Source organism: Fonsecaea pedrosoi (assembly GCF_000835455.1).
Source record: "Fonsecaea pedrosoi CBS 271.37 unplaced genomic scaffold supercont1.3, whole genome shotgun sequence".
Lineage (NCBI taxonomy): Eukaryota > Fungi > Ascomycota > Eurotiomycetes > Chaetothyriales > Herpotrichiellaceae > Fonsecaea > Fonsecaea pedrosoi.
This window is the reverse complement of record NW_013550613.1, coordinates 2928109-2948648: the sequence shown is the minus strand read 5'-3', so window position 1 is coordinate 2948648 and position 20540 is coordinate 2928109. Positions and strand designations below refer to the sequence as shown.

Below are 20540 nucleotides of genomic sequence, written 5' to 3'. Positions count from 1 at the left end.
ACCTCGGCAAGAGTTCAATCTCGAAACTAGCCAAAATAGCAGAACCCTCTTCTATACTCAGGAGTTGTAACCAATGATGGCGGAGTTACAGTCTCGCATCGAACCAAGCTCGACGAGCAGTAGCGGCAGCCGAGGAGCCGAGGCGAAGGGATATCGGTCAGGCAGTACCAGAGCAAGTGATGTAGGCAGTCTTGGACTCGTTCCATCAATGGCATCAGCACTGCAATAACAATCTAGCTATTGCTATGTGGCATGGACTTTTGAAGTGGACCTGGACCGTGGAATCGAGCAGCGTCGACTTCTATACTAATCGCCATGGCATGCGGGAGCTCGCATGAGATGAAATGAACAATGAGCTGTACAATTCTCACAACAATCTCTCCTTTACAGCTTCGCGCCCGCAAGCCTAGCAGCTCTCAGCTTGACATCCTTGACCTCTTGACGGACAGCCAGGTCGAGCATGATTTCTTCACTACCACCACCGACAACGTGAACACGCACATCTCGACTGATCTGTTCGATCCGGGCACCTCGCCCCGTCTTTGAGTAGCCGGCTCCACCCATGATCTGCTGTGCCTCTCGACACACTTTTTCCAAGCACCTTGTGCTCATCACCTTTAGCAAGGCTGTCATGCCGCCGATATTGACCGGCTTTCCTGTCACGCGTGAAGTTTCAATGATGTAGCACAGCTGCTCGAGGAATGCGTGGGCGGGTTCAATCAAGAGTCCGAATTTGGCAATCTTTGCCTTGATGGGAGGATGCTCGATCAGTTTCTTGCCAAAGGTCTCGCGATCGCAGGCGTAATTGTACGCATCTTGGGCGCAGACCCGAGCGAGGCGGAGTGAGGCAGTAGCCAGAGAGAGACGCTCTGGGTTGAAGTTGGACATGATCATGGGGAAGCCGCCGCCTTCGCGTCCAATGAGGTGGTCCGCGGGTACTTCGACATCGTCAAAAGTGATGTAGGTTGATCCTAAGAATGTTAGAGTGGGGTGGTAGTCAGAAACAGGATCAAATGTCATACCGCTGGCGTGGACGCCTGTATTCTCCAATCTTCTTAATGTGACGCCCTCGGCCTTGAGTGGGATAACCAACAGGCTGATACCTCCATGGCCTGGTCCACCGGTCCTCACCGCAGCTGTACAATAATCGCACCAGAGAGCGTTGGTGATCCATTTCTTATTGCCATTCACGATATAACGATCTCCCCTCCTCTCCGCGGTGGTCTTGATATTGGCGACGTCGCTTCCTCCGTCTGGCTCGGTGATGCCCAGACAAAATCTGAGCTCTCCTCTGGCGATCTTCGGCAGCCACCTTTGTCTTTGTTCTTTTGTTCCATAGCGCGCAATAGGCGGTGCACCGATGGAGTTGCCGCCTGAAATGCCCCATATTGGACCACACCAGCCCAGACGGCTGACCTCGTCGGTTACGATAACGGAGCACCACGTATCCCATTCGTCGTAAGGTATTCCGGCAGGCAGTTGGACACCGCCCGCATCAGCGGGATCAACGACAGGATGGGTGACCGCGAACCCGAGCTGGCAATATCGTAGACGGACATGCTCCGGCACCTGGCCTGCCTCTTCCCATTCTTGCGCATAGGGAGCGATCTCGGTGTCAATGTAGTTGCGGACAAAGGCACGGAGGCGGTGGTGTTTCTCCGTGTAATACGGATCCCCGAGATCGAGCTGAGGGAGGAGTGGTTCGGAGAAAGGAGCTGGGGCGGTGGGAGCCATTTTTGGAGTTCGATTGTGCAGTTAGGTAGGCAGCGGAGGCTCAAGCTGCCCAATGTTCCACTGGCTACATTTTTATACTTGATCTGGGGCGCCTAGGGTAAGACGCGCCACAACCTTGGAAGAAAGACGCGGGGAGAGGTGAAACTAACGACGAGCCCGAATCGAGCCTCGGCCGGATCAGTCTTGGCGAACTTGGCGAGAGTAAACCCAACTAGGAAACAATATCACGGTGGTGACATCTTTGGTGCATTCGTGTCGGATATCCATCTCCAACAAGGAAAGGCTGCATCATTATAGCCCCTATCATAGCCTCAATCATGTCGACCCTTATGTGCTGACTACTGGGACAGTACTCATCAACTCAGAAAGCGAGTGTCGCCGATGGAGGTGATCAGGTGTTGTTGGTTGCCACCCCAGGCAATGTGAGACGCGGTTTTCAATTATGGAATCTTTCAGAGAGTTCGTCGCCAATCAGGTCTTGGTCAAATCTGGCGATGACTCTGCAGATGCAACTGATGATGCTTCCGCCGATGGTACAGACGGGCAGGGCGGCGGACCCAAAACGCCTGCACAAGACGTTGATGTTGACAACAACAACAACACCCCTCGAGCCCTCGAAGTCAACAAGTCCGATTCGGACGAGACAGAGAAGGTAGTTCCTCAGAAATACCCTCAGCTGTCCAACAATCCTCCGGAGTCGCCGCCTCTTGCGCCAGGGCAGAGAGAGGTTGAGGATGATGAGGACGACTATGATCTGTCCAAGTCTTTCCACCGCACGGCGAGTCCTTCTCCGACGGCGCTGCAACGCAATAGGGGTGCACTTGTCAGCAAAGTGGGAGAGGAAGGCGTCAGCAAAATGCACAAGTTTACCCTCCACGAAACCGCCAACTATTACTATATCGTTGGTTCAGACCTTTTGGACTCGGCATTTCGGATACTGAAGATCGATCGGACGTCAGAACCGGGTGAGCTTAACATTACGGAAGATGACATCGTCTACACCAAAAAGGAAACGCAGCAGATTCTCAATGCTATTGACGAGGGCAATCGAGCAACCGGCGGGCTGAAGATCAAGACTAGCTTTTGGGGTCTCCTGGGATTCATCCGCTTTACAGCCCAGTATTACATGCTGTACGTGACCAAAAGGAGTCAAGTGGCTATGATTGGGGGCCATTACATCTATCAAATCGACAAGACGGAACTCATGCCTCTGGTAACAGCAGCATCCGCACGAACGAAATCGGACCGACACCTTGAAGAAACGCGGTTTATCGGTATTTTGAACAACCTCGATCTTACAAGGTCCTTCTATTTTTGCTATTCGTACGATGTCACCCGAACACTGCAGCACAATATCATGCGCGAACGGCAAGCACTCCAGGAGGGCCTGACAGAGCCTCACAAGCCAGACCACAACGATATGTTTGTCTGGAACCATCACCTCTTGCAACCCGCCAAAGAAGTTCTCAAGAACCCGTACGACTGGTGTCTGTCGGTCGTTCATGGGTACGTCGATCAAAGCTCACTGTCGGTATACTGGGGTAGGGTAGTCTATGTGACAATCATTGCCCGTCGATCGAGATTCTTTGCCGGCGCCAGATTCCTGAAACGTGGTGCCAATGACCTTGGATACGTGGCAAACGATGTGGAAACCGAGCAAATCGTATCAGAAATGCTGACCACTTCATTTCACGCCCCAGGCCCCGTGCTGTTCGCAAACAACAAATACACTTCCTATGTGCAACATCGTGGCAGTATTCCACTGCACTGGACTCAGGACAGCACAGGTGTCTCGCCAAAACCTGACATCCATCTTAACGTGGTGGACCCTTTCTTCAGCGCTGCTGCTCTCCACTTCGACAACCTTTTCAAGCGGTACGGAACACCCATATACGTGCTCAACCTGATAAAGGCCCGCGAACGCACTCCAAGGGAGTCCAAGCTTCTGAAAGAGTACACTCTCGCGGTGAATTACCTCAACCAATTCTTGCCGAAGGACAAGCAGATTGTGTATCATGCATGGGACATGAGTCGAGCATCGAAAAGTAGAGATCAAGATGTCATTGGCAGTCTGGAGGCAATAGCTGAAGATATCCTTCCCAGAACAGGCTTCTTTCAGAACGGCCGCGACGAGGAATCGGGCCTCCGTCTCCAAACCGGTGTCGCAAGAACCAACTGCATCGACTGTCTCGACCGAACCAATGCTGCTCAATTTGTGATTGCGAAGAAGGCTCTCGGGTACCAACTTCAGGCATTGGGAGTGATCGAGCATCCGTCGGTCGAGTACGACTCCGATGCTGTAAACCTGTTCACCCACATGTGGCACGACCACGGCGATACTATAGCCGTACAGTATGGTGGCTCACACCTGGTGAACACCATGGCCACGTACCGAAAGATCAACCAGTGGACGAGCCATTCGCGCGACATGGTCGAGAGTTTCAAGCGGTACTACAACAACTCGTTCATGGACGCGCAGAGGCAGGAAGCGTACAACCTGTTCCTTGGAAATTATGTCTTCTCCCAAGGCCAGCCCATGCTTTGGGATCTCACCACGGACTATTACTTGCACCACTCCGATCCACGATCCATGTTTGGCAAACGGCGGCCGAGTTACCGCCACTGGTACACGGACGAATACCTCGAAACGCCGCAGATGCCGCCATCGCTCTGGCCGCATGAGCTGCGCGACAGACCGTTGACATTTTTTGACGATTATTGGGTCGAATACTACCGGCCTCTATCCATATCGTCATTCCGGAAGCTCTTCTCCTTCAAAATGCGCTCGAATCTACAATATATCCCGATCAGCTCAACTTCGGCCGGAAAATACGATCTCAGCCCGTTTAGGGTGCGGACGGCGAACGACAGCGACGGAGAAGGGCATGAAAAAGGGCAGGGGACTCGCAAGGGCGTCAAGATAGTTGCGCCGTCGGACGATACTGCGTCCACGATCGGGGGAGAAACGATGGTGTCGTCCGCCGACGGACGTTTGAATTCGGCCACCCCATCAGCAATTGAGCCGACTCCGAAGCCCAGCACTCTGGGGCCTTGGCTCGACGCGCAGCAGCAGCTTCACAACGCCCTGAGAGGCCGCCGATACACGGGCATCATCAAGGAACCCTCGTTCGAGGTCCAGTCAACCTCAGTGCCCAAGATCCCAAGACTGCCAACCACCACGAGTAGTGACCTGACCAACAGCTCCCTTCTCCTTGGCCCACCCACAAAAGCCGAGCTTGCCCTTCACGCCTTCACATCCCTCATCGAAAACTCTCTCAACCCTCAGGTGCGCCAGTTGAAAGAGTACCAGCGCTACGTGGCACACCCGTCGACTATCCCGTTGGTGGTGTCCAGTGACATAGACTACTCCTCGGCGCCGCTCGAATTCCTTGAGTACCTGTCCAAGACCTCGTCCGACCCGGCCGATCACAAAGTGCTCCGGCACTTTGACGATGAGCGCGGTGCGGTGACGCTGACGATGGAGGAGAGGGCCGAGGCCAGCATCGATGATTACCTGGAGTATGTGGCGAGTGGGCAGGTGGAGAACCCGCTGACTGTGCTGGAGGAGGACGGTGGGAAGAAGCGATACAAGGCCTACAGGAAGTGGTTGAGAGGGAAGAGTCTGTTCAAACAGCGGCCCGTGGTCGGCGATGAGATGGAGGGGAACGCTGATGGTCCCGTCGTCGGCTAGACGCGTGTGTGTGCATGGTGTTTGATTCTGATGGCCATCATCATTGGGGTGGGGGAATCGACAAGCGACGGCATTTTTCCGGGGGTTGTTAGAATGGACCTTTTCTTTTGTTGTTCTGATCCTTTCGTGATACCCGTATAGATTGACATTCGCCCCTGGAAACGGAGGTTCATAGCGTGAGTTTTTGTTTTGTTCAACAGAGAAGGACCACAGGGCGATATAGTATTGACCACCACAGGAATCGAGCATTCGCCATCTCCATCTTTTCTTCGCACATAGCCAAGTATGCTATGCGCGTATTTGAACCGTCATGCGTGAAGCTTGCAGTGGCCAATTCTTGTAGCCAAACGAAAGCATATGAATCCTCAATTTGATGATACATGCATCCTCTCTAGTCTTCGAATAACCCGGTCAGATCACCCTCCTCGCTCAGCAATTTCTCCTTGATACCCGCCCAGTCCTCCTTCGCCAGGACGTCCCGCAGCATCTTCACCACGTCTTTGGTTTTCTTCATGATCTCTCGCACAGCCGTCGTGGAGGGCACGTCACTCGCGCCGTCTGTCTCGTCCAAACAGTTGCACCAGCACGCGACGCAGGCCCGGAGGATCTCGGCCCACCACTTATCCTTGACGCGCGGTGCGCACACGTCGACAACCGCTTCCAAGACGTTCAGCGAGGCGAGCGCCATCTCCGGCGCCGCCAGGACGAATGGGTCCATCAGGGCCAGACGCATCATGGGCAAGAGCGTCTGGAGATGCTTCACAGCGTAGATTCCCAGTCGCCGGAATATCGGCGGGATCTGGTTGAGCAGCAAGGTCGTGATCGGGCCGGAGATTGTGTTTGAGATGGAATCCGTCGCGGAGGACAGGTGCGACAACGACGCCATGATCCCGTGTCTGTAGAGCTTGGTGAGCAGGGCTTCCCTCGCCATCAGGTCCTCGCCCATGTTCCACGTTGGTCCGGCGTCGGGTTTCTTGCCCGTCGAGATGTCGACTCCCTCGGTGGTGGCCACTTCCAGTCTGATGAAATTTGCGTCCACGAGTGCCAGGTAAGCCGGGTACAGCTCCCTCAGGAGCAGCAAACTGTCGGCCTCGGGCGTCAGACTCGGCAGCAGCAGGAAATTCGTCTTGAGCGCGTCGACGAACACATCCGTCAACCCCGTCCGTTTCAGCATGTCGCTCTGCGTCGAGACGAGTGTCGTGCAAAGCAGACGCAGCAGGAGACACCCGTCGGATTTGTACGTTGGCGATGCGTCGTCGATCATGTTCAGAGTAGGCGGGACGAGGAGGTGGAAGTGGGATTCTATCGTCGACCTGCGCACCGGCTGTGGGAGACGCATATAGCTTTGTAAAACATACTTCAACAGGGGCGCGGTGAAGGGCGCTCGCTTCCATGGTTTCTGGACCTGTTCATCGTCGTCTATAGATGTGAGAAACCTTGCCGCACCTATCGACGGCGGCGGTCCCGGTACGAGAGACTTGCGGCCCGTTGAAGTCAACTGCGGGTGTTTTGTGTTTGTGAACAGCGGTTTGATGACTTGTGTGAGAAGGTCCAGGAGTGCGGCTCGGAGGTGGTCGTGGTCTTCGTTGGATGTGATGCCGGAGATGATGGAGTGAGCTTGTCGGCGAAGAACACCAGTCTGTGGTCGCTCATTCTCCGGCTCGAGTGAGAGGTTCTCTAAGGTTTCACTTCTATCCATGTTTGCAAGGGTCTTTGACAGGGAAGACGAAGATGGAAGATAAATTCAGTTGGCAAGACGCGCAAGGCTGCCATGTTAGGGTTACAGCCAACCAGAGCTCAGAACACACAGCCTCGTCATTGCGGGTTTCCAAGCTTCGTCCGGAGGCAGTTGGCCAGACACATTGACCCATCAACTGGCACATTTAGATGGCGAACTGAATCCCATCGGAGTGAAGCAGTATTCGCTACCCGGCATCCAAACAATTCGCATTCTTCAGATTCTCGGATCACCGCTAGACCTTACCCATGCATTTAGTGGTCAAGGCAATATCCATCTTGCGGTTTAGGCTGCACCGCAGCACGCCCAAATCTCACTCTGATCCTACCCAAAGTACCGAGTACATCCACCTACCTCTGCACATTCGATCCTGACGCCGGTGATGCTTGTCCAACTGGCATCTCTCAGGCGTCATACCAGCCAAGGCCCACAATCCGCGGCAAGATTATCATTGGACTTTCGTTCAAGGTTCCCTTTCCGCCCTCCGCGTCCCCATTTCTCGCTTCTCCCAATCGCAACGAGCCAGATGTGGGCTGAAGATAAGGAAAGGAAAAGCGCTGCAACAATTGGATAATGCAATGGCTTTTGTCAAAGGCTCAAATGCTCAAAGCTTCTACGGCTGCATCATGCTCTAGCTCACTGCATTTACTCACTCTTGATAGGCGTCTCCCCGTTACGTTTTGCCATTTGACATTGGATTCCCAGACGACCCCATCCGACCATCGCCACTGCATCGCTGCTTATGCTGGCCAGCTCGAGGGATGGCAAGCCGTCCAGGCGGTCGGTACCTGGGATGGGGCGTATCATGGATATGTTTCGTCGTTGACTAAGTCCATTTCTCACGTGTTCTTTTGTATTATTTCATAACTAACCCTGTCGGATTTCCCAAATCTAGACATTTCTGTCTTTTTCTCTTCTGAAGATGATGGCGTCAGACTGTTGATATTGATATTAGACCCCCGAGGGAACGTGTATGGCTTTGCCAATCGACGAGTCATGCGAAGATATAGTTCCACCGGTAAGTCTCGAGTCACAAAGTGTCTTCGAAGGGTTTCTGCTCACGAACGCGGTTCTGTAGAAGAGGACCACAACCAGAGACGGCGTTCAGTAGCATTGATGGATGAGGGAATTCAGCCAGAGGTGCCTGATGAACACACGGGGCTTCTCCCCAAGAAGCGCCATAATGAAGAGCAAGCACCCAGTCACCAGGAAGGCGAGCTGCTCGATATCCTTCCCGAAGACGACACCCCGACACAGAGGCTCGTTCTTCATGAATTCTGGGTCTTATTCCGAGGTTCTATACCTGTCATTTTGGCCTACTCGCTCCAGAACTCGCTCCAAACAGTATCAATCTTGATCGTTGGCCGAGCATCGCCACAAGACCTCTCCACTGCTGCCTTTTCCTACATGTTCGCCATGTGTACGGGCTGGCTGATTGGCATGGGAGGATCGACTGCTTTGGATACCCTGGCGAGTTCCACTTTCACCGGAAGCAAGAACAAGCATGACTTGGGCATCCTACTGCAACGGGCCTTCATCGTCCTGACTCTGTTCTATGTCCCCGTCGCCATTCTTTGGCTGTGCTCAGAGCCGGTGTTTAAAGCTCTGGGTCAAAGCCCTCAGTTGTCACACGACAGTTCTAAATTCTTGAGTTGTTTGATCCCCGGGGGACTAGGATACATCTACTTCGAGACGATGAAGAAGTATCTTCAGGCTCAAGAGATCATGCGACCGGGGACCTACGTGCTCCTGATTACTTCTCCAATCAGCGCGTTGTTGAATTACCTGTTTGTCTATGTGGCGGGTTGGGGCATCTTTGCGGCGCCGCTCGCAACTGGCATTGGCTACTGGCTTTCGTTTCTGGGCCTCGTGCTCTATGCCAGATTTGTGGCTGGCGGCGAATGCTGGGGCGGTTGGACCAAGAGATGCCTTCAGAACATGGGTGTCTTTGCCAAGTTGGCCTTCCTTGGGGTGATTCATGTCGGGACCGAGTGGTGGGCTTTCGAGATTGTGGCATTGGCGGCTGGCCGACTTGGAGAAATCCCTCTCGCATCCCAAAGTGTCATCATGACAGCAGACCAAGTCATGAACACCATCCCCTTTGGCATTGGAGTTGCCGCCAGTGCGCGGGTGGGCAACATGCTCGGTTTACGCACTGCCAAGGGCGCAGCACGATCGGCCAACGTGGCTGCCTGGCTGAGCATGCTCATGGGAGCTATCGTGTTGGCCATCTTGATGGGCACGAAGAACGTCTTTGCCAAGATCTTCAACGACGATGAGCGGGTGGTCAAGCTTACCGCCGATGTCCTGCCCTATGTGGCTCTGTTCCAAATTGCAGATGGATTGAATGGCAGCTGCGGCGGATCTCTACGAGGCATGGGCAGACAGCATATTGGAGCTGCCGTCAATCTCGTCAGCTACTATTGCGGCGCTCTTCCCCTGGGCATCTGGCTGGCCTTCCACGGCTGGGGTCTCCCGGGGCTCTGGGTCGGGCAGTGCATTGCGCTGTATCTAGTGGGCATTGCCGAGTGGGCGATTGTCGCCTTCAGCAACTGGGAGCACGAGGTTGACAAGGCTTTTGCCCGGATGGACAAGGACGAGCTAGTGGAAGGCGGCCATGCCACGGCGTCTGTGCCTCCTTCACCTTCGGAAAATGGCGCTCAATGAGTGAATGACAAAATAGTGCATGATAATCAAAAGATAGATAGGGTACCATAGGAAATAGATGATCAAAAGTATTACATAGATCTGGTTTTCTGGTCTTGAGCATAGATATGGAACATGATCCCCATCGCTGGCCCCGCGGGTATGGGCAATACAAGCTTCCTCTTCCGGTTAGCGTCGTTCACATCACTTGAACGTCGGACCAAAAAAAGAACTGCACATGATACGAGATTCTGTCTTCCTTTCATTCCCACTGATAAGCATCCCGCCCCGGACAATGACTTGCGTCACGCCTTCAATAATGACACACAGCATTCGCTCACGGCCTCTCTCTTCTCTTCTGACATACCGCCGGCCAAGTCCACCTGCCATTCCCCTCGCATGGACTTGTGCGCTGTTGCGGCCTTCGACCAGAACCCATCCATGCATGTGGCTCGGTCCTTTGTTCTCCTTCTGCTGATGGGCCAACCAGCCCCGCGATATGGATCGAGAGAAAATGCCCGGGCCAGCTTCCCCCCCCAAAGCCCTGGTCTCGGCCTCGCATGATTGTTCTCATGCTGTCATGATTTGGCAATTCCTCATGTCAACGCTGCGGGGCCTGCATTGATAGGGAAGCTTCTGTCGTGCCCGGAAGACTCCCGCGTCCATTTACATGCTTGGGGGGATTTTAGGTAAGAGGACAGTCCAAGTCTGCATCATTGGACACGGTCCCGAGTAAGGCGCATGGACCTGTCGGAGCTGGGAGCTATCTGCAGGAACTCAATGGGCTGAGAGCTCCTACCTAGCTCGTGGGAAGAGACAACAACAAAAAAAAAAAAAACTGCTTACGCTTGAGCTCCCAATTTCCTGCTTCGTGGGAATTTTTTTGGCTTCTCGAAAAGATCTCTCTTTACTCGTTGCTGCTCGAATCTTCGTTATTGCGTTGGGACGAGATTGACCAACTTGACCATCGAGGCCAAAAGGATGCTAATCAAGGCCTTTGCCCTACTGGCATGTGCCAGCTGCACGCTCGCCCATGGCGACCACGACCACGATCAAGCTCCCATTGAAGGACCGCACAAGTCGCTTTGGTACAACACCCTGCCAGGTGACGGTGGCACACAGGTGAGATTCAGTATGGGGGGAATGCAGCTATAGGACAAGCTCATTGACACTCTCGAAACCCAGGCCGACTCTGTCTTCTCTGGCATCTCGACCTTCGGCCGCCTCCCCTATTTCCCCTGCTTGACCAGCGACGAGGAGAAATATGACATTGCATTTCTTGGTAGGGGCGTCCCCAATCTTTTATTTCTGGGGTTTCTCTCCCCTCCCCCAAAAAAGCGATACAGGAACCTGGAAGAAGGCTAATTTTTTGCGTCGGGGTTGGTGCTTTTTGGTGACAAACAGGCGCACCATTCGACACGGGTACATCGTACCGACCGGGAGCGCGGTTTGGACCCAGCGGGATCAGGCAAGGTTCTCGACGCCTCAATCTCTAGTACGTCCTTTTTTTCGTCCCTGCTCAAAGGCTTACGTTGCGACACCGTATGTCACAAAAGGCTCACGAAAACTGGGGTTTAGCGGCGGGTATAATGTGTACGTGTGGCCAGAAACCCCTTTCCTCTTTCCCCCCCCCCTTTTCGTCCAATGAACCTGGCGGTACTCAGACATGCTGGAAACCGTGGGTTGAAAGACAACGACGGGGATACAGGGTGCTAGCAAGCAAAAATGAGTCCGCAGAAACAAGAAAAAAGAAAAAAGGCTGACAATTTGGGTGGGGGATCAACCCTACACAATACGAACAGACCCATGAAATCCAACCCCTTCAACTTCTGGGGCAAAGTCATTGATTGCGGCGACATCCCAGTCACTTCGTGAGTACAACCCTCCCCTACATTCCAACTGATGGGCCTTTGCCCTGAAAACACCACGAAACTTGTCGGTATGCTTTATTCTTGCGCATGATAACTGACGATGACGTCCAACAAAAAAGGTACGACAACCACTACGCGCTCCAGCAGATCGAGGACGGACACAACACGCTGCTCATGCGCACGCCGTACACGGCGGCGCAGGAACCGGGCATCTCCAAGGCGGGCAAGACGCTGCCGCGGATCATCACGCTCGGGGGCGACCACACGATCACGCTGCCGCTGCTGCGGTCGATCAACAAGGCGTACGGCCCGATCAGCGTGATCCACTTCGACTCGCACCTCGACACGTGGAAGCCCAAGGTGTTTGGCGGGGCGCCGTCCAAGCAGGCGGCCATCAACCACGGGACGTACTTTTACTGGGCGTCCGAGGAAGGCCTGCTGGCCAACGACAGCTCGATCCACGCGGGGATCCGCACGACGCTGTCGGGCCCCTCGGACTACGAGAACGACGGGTACTGCGGGTTCACGCGGGTCGAGGCGCGCGAGATCGACACCATCGGCGTCGAGGGCATCGTGCGCCGCATCCGCGACCGCGTCGGCACCGTCGACCCCGTCTACCTCTCCATCGACATCGACACGCTCGACCCGGCCTTCGCCCCCGCCACCGGCACCCCCGAGACCGGCGGCTGGAGCACCCGCGAGCTGCGCACCATCCTGCGCGGCCTCGAGGGCCTCAACTTCGTCGCCGCCGACATCGTCGAGGTCGCCCCGGCCTACGACACCAACGCTGAGCTGACCACCATGGCCGCCGCGGACGTCCTCTACGAGGTCATGACCATCATGGTCAAGAACGGGCCCTTGACCAAGAAGGCCGCCCAGGGCGACGGCAAGTCCGACGAGTTCGCCCTGCCCGAGCACGCCGAGGAATTGAAATAAGGTGCGAAAGAGGTGAGAGATGCCGTGTCGTGAGCAGACTGGTGTCATGGTGGTGGGCGTTCATCGTGGTGGTAGTGGTGGGCAGAGTTTATACAAGGGGGCAGTGGAGACAAGAGGGGGGATACACACACAGTGGGAGAAGGGAAGCTATATAGATGGACGGGGACATGGCCGGCCGAATAACCCAAGCGTTGATACGCTTTGCTTTGGCACCTGTCTACGTCTACGAGGCACCAAGGAGAATCTCTGCCAATGGAACGAGCTTAGACGGGAAACTCGGCAATGCCAAACGATCAAAAGACAAAACAATAACAGGGCCAGGTCAAACAAGAAGCTCTTTCCCAACCTTTCATTAATGGTCTTGTAATACATCACACAAAAGGCCGAAGCCCTAGCAAAGGCAGTGCGCGCGAAGCAGGGCACCACACCCGTCTGGCAAGTGCATGATCGAAGTTGTATGTCTATCAAACATCGCTTCTTTGTATCTTCTTGGAGGGCAGCCTACTCACGCGCCGCTTGCGTCTCCGTCCACACCCAGCAGGCTCATATTTGGTCTCACCCCTCCTCTCAGCCATGATATCTGAGAGTCACTTTCGCTGGCTGACCAAATGCTTTGTGGATCCTCCTCCTTACACGGTACTTTTTCTTCCCTGGATATTGCCCCTGTGGTCTTTGCTGGGTTGTGTAACACTGATCTATCAAGACGCAATGGATACCACCCACACCGCCCGATGTGTGAGTTCTGGGGGTTAGTTGTGTAAGGCAGGCAAGATTGTGCACCGCTCTCGATTAGAGGAAATAGTCTGGTGTTCTTCGACTGACCATTGGCTCGCCAGCTCGGGGACATGGATCAAATTGCAAGCTGTAGATTTCATTCGTCAGAATAGCAACCGAGAAAAGGGGGGATTTACACTCACAAGGTATACTTCAGATGCTCATCGATCTCCATGATGGCAGCTTGATTACCACATCTGTAGCAGTAATTGGGAGCGCTGAAAATCGTCACCACATTGCGATCCTGACTCCAGTTGTAGCCCTCCATGACCAATTGATGAGCTCTGGCAACCAGCGTCAAGCCATTGTTATGGTTGAACGCTTCTGAGATGTCTTGCCCAAATGTGTATCCAGCTCCTCTAGGACTGATGCCCCATCCGCATCGGTCATCAGGATCGCTCCACAGAAGATCACACATGGGACCTTCATGAGGAACTTCTTGGATTCGGTCAAGTGATCGGATGTTGTCGAGGGTGTCAATACTGGGAGAAAGCCCGCCATGCAGGCAGAAGATCTGGTTGTCGATCAGAGCGGTAAGGGGCAGGTAATCGAAGAGATCGGTGAAGTATTTCCAGACGTTGGCGTTGCCATATTTCCGCAGGCATTCATCGTAGAAACCGTAGACCTGGGTGATCTGCCTGGACTCATGGTTTCCGCGGAGAATGGTGATGCGGGCAGGGTATCGGATTTTGAGCGCGACAAGAAGGGTCACGGTCTCGACGGAGTAATAACCACGATCTACATAGTCTCCTGTTTGTTATTGTTAGTTTGTGTACATCAGTGACAGCATGTCTCAACCCACCCATAAAGAGGTAGTTCGTATCCGGGTTGGGACCCCCGATGCGAAAGAGTTCCATCAAGTCGTGGAACTGACCATGGATGTCGCCGCAGACTGTGACAGGACATTTCTGTTGAAAAGTCAGGCATTTGTCTACAGACTTACGCCGCGAGAAACAAGAACTCACCACTGGCTGTACGTTTGACTCTTCTTGGAGAACTTCTCTGGCCTGCGCGCACACGATCAGTCTTCTGGCGTGCACATGTTCGCAGACAATACTCACTCTGTCGCAAAGTCTTGATACGTCACTCTCCGCCAACTGTTTACAGTCCATCAAGCTCTCGATCCAACCATCGAGGGTCGGTATTGATTGTGGGTCAGTGGCAGGAGATAAGCCATGAGGCTGCGCTGGTTTTCCCACGTCAACGTCCATCTTCGTATCCATGATAGGGCGTAAACCCGTTCAGAAAGTCGAACTGGACGAACAAAGGCAAGGGATGAGGGGTGAGGTGAGGTCTGAAGGGCAATCGGGGATGTCGTGTGCTAAGGTGGGATGGCAGGTTGAGTTGTCAGTCTAGGACAAAGTAACGCAGCAGATTCGAATAGAGGACTAGCGTGTGAGGGAAGGTCGGCGTGGAAGGGATGTTGGGTGAAGTGCAGCCGGCTTCAATATTTGTCGCAGCTGCTCGTTGCACTGAGGATGGTGTTGGGTTTTGGTCAACTTGTTGCGACAATGACATGTCAGTCGAAATCCTGCCTCTCTGTAGGTACTCGGAACCAATAATCCGCTAGCCGCTTAGGTGCTTAGCCAGCTCGGGATACCTGCGAGGACAAGTTTTAAGCTTAGCCACTACGTAATAAACCTGCCTCTATAGGTACCCAGTACCTACGGGTAGATGTTCTCGGAGGTACAGGTGTGACCAAGCCCGACGGTGAATATCTTGAGCACCTTCATTCTCTTGCACCCTCACTGAGTTGCACCTCACCGACTCTATGAAAGTTTGCTCTCGCAGTGGACAAGAAGTCCCGTTTATGCATGAGATGAAAATTGAGCTGATTGGCTCTTCTCAAAACGTTGTCTCCATTCGAGTCCTGACAATCATACAGACAACATCATCGGTTGTGAGTTTTGCTAATTATGTGCCAGTCATCTTCTCGCCCAAGCATTGTCCCACTCATGCTATCGTCTGAGGCCATTTGCACGTAGGCTATATAAAGTCACCACTTCCAAACCCTCCGAACGGATTATTACCCCATCCTCCTCCACCGCCTCCTGGGAATCGTGGGCCTCCTCGAAGATTTGGAGGACCATCCCCTGGGCCGACTGGATCATACCGTGCCCCTGGAGGGACCTGAGGATCAAAAGGTTGTCGACCCCCTTGGCCACCAAACAAGGGATCGTCAAAAGTGGGATGCATGCCTCCCCCACCACGAAAACCGCCTCCAGGGCCTATCCGGAGAGGATCATGTGGGCCTAAGCCTGGAGGATAAAGGTCTCTTTCCCCGATGTTCCCAAATGGCTGGTTACCTGGTAGCATGCCGCGTGGAGGTCGATTGATTTCATATTCATCTTCAAAACCCGGTGGCGGAAAGTCTCCAGGAGGATGAGGTCTTCGAGGGGGTATCGCTAACGGATCGTCGAAAGGGTATGGCCGTGCGGGTGGAGGATGATCGTCTCGTAACGGGTCACGCTCAGGAGGGCGAGTTTCTTCATGTCGTCGTGGCTGTTCGAGGGTGGAAGTTGCTTCCTCGTACCCGGCCTTCTGGATTCCCGGAGCCAACTTCTGGATGATATTAAGTTTGAACAGTGACGCAAGATCTGTGATCCGGCCATTTGATATAAAGACATTTCGAAGTGCAGAGACGGTATTGGCACCCGGGGTTGCCTCTTTTAATGATCCTTCGGAAATGTAGTCATTGGCCTTAACCTCAAAAGAGGCAGTCTTGTCATCGCCCATGCCAACACCAAATATGATAGCCTTGCTTCCTAGTCGATTCACCTTGATAAGATACTCCATGGCTGACTGTGAATGAGCATAGCGGAAAGCGTAGGAGGAGGATTCGTCCCACTGGGAAGGCAAGGGTTGAACATCTTGGGGTTCTGATTGTGCTTCTGCAGATGGTGAGATGTCTAATTCACTGCGAAACGATAGACCCTTACCTATCTTGTGGTCTTCTCCTAAGCCGACGAGACGGAAGCCAACTGCAAGCATGCAGGCATGTGAGAACAGGGCAATGGCGGCATATGGATCTTTGATGAGTCTAGGTTGTTCCGAGGCGGAAGGCGGGGTCGGGAGGCTCTTGACCATGTAGTCGAGGATTGAGTCTGCGCTCAGGGCGCTCACTGAAGCAGGAGCCATGGCAGTGTCAGGTATCAGGGTTGATGTAGTTTTTTGACGAATAGAGAAATGCAATTGACATGTGTTCGTGGAGAGTAGGTAGGTAATCGGGTGATATGTAGCCTAGATTCTGGCCTCCAAGGACATGCGTTGTGGGGGACGCGCCCCGCCGCAAAGACACGCGCAACGCACTGCGGCCTGACATCATTCGGTTGCTGGGGGCAAGTCCTCGGCTAAGTTGCACTTGTTGAAGGGGGGTTCATGTTAACAATTGTAACATCGAAGTCCTGAGTTGACCTTTGAACCAAGATTGATGAAATTTCATTAGAATAAATGAATAATTGACATCTATTATACTTTTCTATATGCTCCCAAGCCTGGTGAGACCATCCATATGTCTACCTTGGTGATATGAGGTGGAAGATTGGTTATAACTAGTCTAACCTGGAGCATGTCGAGATGCCATTTAGGACAGGTGGTTGGGACCAGGGCTAAGAGACTGTAAACCGCAGTGAAAGAGGTTCGGAAGGTTGAAATGCAGCCAACATGGCCAAGCAGCTCTGGAGTATCGATAGGCTGTTGGATACCTTGTAGATGGAATGGAAAAAAGTGCAAGCGGAAACCGAGGCTCTAAGACAAGGCTGAAGGATGGGAGTCGTATGAAGCAACCTAGCCGAGTCTTACGTAACAAGGTTTTTCTGGAATGCGAGAAACAAACTTCAGGATCCCGACCACCACATTTTGACGCGTTCCTCTAAACAAAGGAACCAAATAAGACCCTACAGGGTTTCAACAGTCGACTCGGGTAATATCAAATGGAATGTCTCAATCGCAGTCTTCGACTCGACTTCCTTGATTCTGCTATACACAGCTGACCACATGCGACCAAGTCGATATCTGATCGGGTCAGCCTATCCTCCTCCAAACCAGCCGTACCATCTCGACGCAAATCACACTACTTTTTCACAACTCGGACTCGAGGATTTGATTTTCCCAGAGGCGGGACAGTCTACGGATATCCCTCGCACGAATACCTGCATCTTCTATGCCCGAATCCATGACAAGTTCTAGCTCTGTTGACAGAATACGTGCTGGTGCCTTACGACGAAAGTCGATGACGGGTGGCCTTTGAATCCACTCTCACTTTGCCACTGATGGGACGGAGGGATAGTGAGTGTTTACAGAGACAGTGTGAAAAATTCCCAATTTATTCTGGACCATAACCGTAAAAAATGGCTCCACGTCGATCTACGGCAAGAGGCTCAAGTGCGACGCCGGTACGCGCAGTATCACCGGCGAAACGGTCGACTCGTGCAGGCAGCGCCGCATCACCAGACAATGCTATCCCACGTCGAGTCACTCGTGGTACCTCGCAACAACCGAGTCTTGCGGCAGATGGTATTGTGAACAACCCGAGGCTGCCTGAGGTGCAACTCCAGCAATCTTATGCCTATGGATCAAGCAAGACTCCCGTCCTACCTACCCAGTTGCTCGCGCGAAGTAGGATGAATTTGACAGAGATGGCCGAAACAATCGATGTTGGAGTCGAACAAGCGCAGCAACATCTCCAGAATCATATTGAGGAAACTCAAGCAAATCTACAAAAGGACCCTCGAGCTGAAAGGGCTCGACGAAGAGCTTCTCGTGAGAACTCACGGGAAGCCTCCGTGGCGAGTGATGATGCCGAGAAACACCGCACTCAGCGAGTAGCAGCGTGGGCAAGTTCTCTAGATGACAATCGACTAAACGGGATACCAGAAGAAAGTCAAGAGTCAGTGAGGCTTGAAGCTGAAAACGATGACGGAAGCTATGAGAGCGCGTCTCGAAGTATCCCTGATGATGATTCCAACAAGGGAACAGATCCCTCGAGCTTTCCCAGCGGGATATTTGATCATAGCTACAACTATGAAAGAGGTCTCCGGAAGCCTCAGATCACGATACGAGAACGAAAAGACCCATGGTTTCGAAAGGCCTGGAATGGCAGCAAACATTCCGCCCAAGAACTTCGGCAGAGATCCTCAGACTTTTTTCATTTGATATTGGATTGGTGGATACGGTTGTGGCGGGCCAGCGGCAGGGCGATCAGAAGCATCCTAAACTCGCCCCTTGTGGCCATCTCGATGAGCATTTTCTTCGCATTGGTATTTGTCGGAGGAGCGAGCTTTCTATTATGTCACACCTACACTAATTTTGTTTGCGATCCTTTATCGACTTCCTCAGCCGGATTAACCCTTCAAAAGTTCTGTGGAAGGTGTACGCGGAGCCCCAGTATCGAATCTCTGAATCTTACCGCCGGCAACAGAAACGATCTGTCAAAGCTCACAGCAGCTATACAAAACATCAACCAACAACTCGGGATTCTTGAAACACGATTGACCGACAAACTCGACTCACAGTACGCGACAGTCGGTAAAGATATTGAGAGCCTTAAAAGGCAGTATTCAGAGCTGTCAAACCAGATGGGCGGCTTGAGACCGGGAGACGAATCGGGTACCTTGCCTGGCAATGTCCCGTCCCCCATCATTCGAAAAGTCAACTACTTTGCACCAAGCAACGGAGCCATGATCGACCTAAAATTAACCTCACCGACAATGCAGAAGCCCCGGCCATTCTTGCACCGACTGCTCTTACGGATTCTGCTGTCGGCGCATTATGTGACCAAGCCACCGCTTGAAGCTCTAACTCCATGGCACGATGTGGGAGACTGTTGGTGCGCTGCGGCCGTTGAGGGTAGCGACCCGGGACCCGAGGATGACTTGATGAGGCTTGGTGTGACAGTGACGGAGATGATCTATCCCACTGAAGTGCTTCTGGAGAACTATCCGAGCACTGGTTCACTATTGCCGGGATCGACGCCCAAGACCATCGAACTTTGGGCCGATTTTGAACACCTGGATAGTTTGGAGTGGGAGAAGCTGAACATCCGGTCGATGCAAGGCGTGACGGGAAGCCCCTTAGGGCCGACCTACGCACTCATTGGAAAAATGGAATACGATGTCTCGAACGAGGCTAGTTATACCCAGGCTTTTCCGCTGGATGTGAACCAGGGTTCATTGGCGTACCCAGCACAAAATTTCGTGGTGAGGGTGACTGAAAACTATGGCGCGGAATTCGCCTGCCTGTACAGGGTTCGGCTGCATGGCGTTCCGTTATCTGGCACGAGATCGTCCGCCGACTCGACAAGCTAGATGGTTTTGTCTATTCGCAGAGGGGTTTGGGATTGTGCTGTTTTCTGAGAAAATTGTGTGGGTTTGCCCACCTACCTACCCACCGCAACGCCACGACGTTTTGGCATGGTATGTGCCGACAGCGGAATCGGCGTCTAGAGGGGGTTTTTTGGGCACGATTTGTGGAAGAGATGCCGTGCGGACGGATGTCGTGGGTCGCTTTTGAATCCAAAGAAACGACAAAGTCGCCGCCATACGCTGAGAAGGAGACACCAGGGCAAAATCAAGTCCATGTATGTATATGAATGATAGAGGATCCCCTCCATCGAAGAACTCTGGAATCGATGAATCCAGATTTTCTTTGCCCGAGCGAACCCTTTTTTTTTAATTTCGTTATTATTGCCTTCTCGAAACCTCAATTAGGTGAGGTTGACCCGTATATTGTGTTTCGGTGTATATGCGCATGTAGCTTCTCGTCACTTTCACCTACCGACTTACCTGGGCAGTAGTGGTAGTATTGGAGGAAGTACATAGATACAAGACGGGTGGCGAGGGGATGGATGTGTGGACGTGATGAATTGATTAATGACCCCCTTTCTACTCCAGCCTCAGAGGGCGAGTATTAGTCAGCATCGCTATCACGTCGATTTGATCAGACCAACAAAAAACAAAGGCAAAGAAATACTAGGTGTGTCTAGTCCAATACGAGGTACGTCGCAAGCCACCTTTCGCCTCTGGTGCATGACCTATGAAGGCAAAGTTCGGGTTCATAAGAGTACGAGGTACAGAGACGAATGAATAAATATTTCTTATCGAGGCGCTCGTCGCGACGGCGTGATATTAATGTATAGCGTCAAACAAGGTTT

General features: G+C 53.0%; 8 protein-coding genes across 8 annotated transcripts; 4 read left to right on the top strand and 4 right to left on the bottom strand.

The window, feature by feature from the left end:
- Positions 1–384: 384 nt before the first annotated feature.
- Z517_04983 (uncharacterized protein) lies at positions 385–1734 on the bottom strand (the record flags this gene model as incomplete). The annotated part of the gene is made up of 2 exons (XM_013430311.1): positions 385–971; positions 1023–1734. 2 exons carry the CDS (start codon positions 1732–1734, stop codon positions 385–387), a joined length of 1299 nt encoding a protein of 432 aa, XP_013285765.1.
- A 442-nt stretch (positions 1735–2176) lies between these two features.
- Positions 2177–5425, top strand: Z517_04982 (uncharacterized protein; the record flags this gene model as incomplete). The annotated part of the gene is made up of 1 exon (XM_013430310.1): positions 2177–5425. The coding sequence occupies one exon, from the start codon at positions 2177–2179 to the stop codon at positions 5423–5425; it is 3249 nt and encodes a 1082-aa protein (XP_013285764.1).
- A 391-nt stretch (positions 5426–5816) lies between these two features.
- Positions 5817–7124, bottom strand: Z517_04981 (uncharacterized protein; the record flags this gene model as incomplete). Its single annotated transcript, XM_013430309.1, has 1 exon — positions 5817–7124. One exon carries the CDS (start codon positions 7122–7124, stop codon positions 5817–5819), a length of 1308 nt encoding a protein of 435 aa, XP_013285763.1.
- A 1035-nt stretch (positions 7125–8159) lies between these two features.
- Z517_04980 (uncharacterized protein) lies at positions 8160–9830 on the top strand (the record flags this gene model as incomplete). Its single annotated transcript, XM_013430308.1, has 2 exons — positions 8160–8181; positions 8242–9830. The coding sequence occupies 2 exons, from the start codon at positions 8160–8162 to the stop codon at positions 9828–9830; spliced, it is 1611 nt and encodes a 536-aa protein (XP_013285762.1).
- A 960-nt stretch (positions 9831–10790) lies between these two features.
- On the top strand, positions 10791–12616 carry Z517_04979 (agmatinase; the record flags this gene model as incomplete). Its single annotated transcript, XM_013430307.1, has 6 exons — positions 10791–10931; positions 10995–11091; positions 11214–11304; positions 11388–11402; positions 11612–11680; positions 11800–12616. 6 exons carry the CDS (start codon positions 10791–10793, stop codon positions 12614–12616), a joined length of 1230 nt encoding a protein of 409 aa, XP_013285761.1.
- A 789-nt stretch (positions 12617–13405) lies between these two features.
- Positions 13406–14613, bottom strand: Z517_04978 (serine/threonine-protein phosphatase PP2A catalytic subunit; the record flags this gene model as incomplete). Its single annotated transcript, XM_013430306.1, has 5 exons — positions 13406–13478; positions 13534–14140; positions 14193–14298; positions 14356–14397; positions 14452–14613. 5 exons carry the CDS (start codon positions 14611–14613, stop codon positions 13406–13408), a joined length of 990 nt encoding a protein of 329 aa, XP_013285760.1.
- A 763-nt stretch (positions 14614–15376) lies between these two features.
- Positions 15377–16528, bottom strand: Z517_04977 (uncharacterized protein; the record flags this gene model as incomplete). The annotated part of the gene is made up of 2 exons (XM_013430305.1): positions 15377–16281; positions 16330–16528. The coding sequence occupies 2 exons, from the start codon at positions 16526–16528 to the stop codon at positions 15377–15379; spliced, it is 1104 nt and encodes a 367-aa protein (XP_013285759.1).
- A 1211-nt stretch (positions 16529–17739) lies between these two features.
- Z517_04976 (uncharacterized protein) lies at positions 17740–19695 on the top strand (the record flags this gene model as incomplete). The annotated part of the gene is made up of 1 exon (XM_013430304.1): positions 17740–19695. The coding sequence occupies one exon, from the start codon at positions 17740–17742 to the stop codon at positions 19693–19695; it is 1956 nt and encodes a 651-aa protein (XP_013285758.1).
- Positions 19696–20540: the final 845 nt, after the last annotated feature.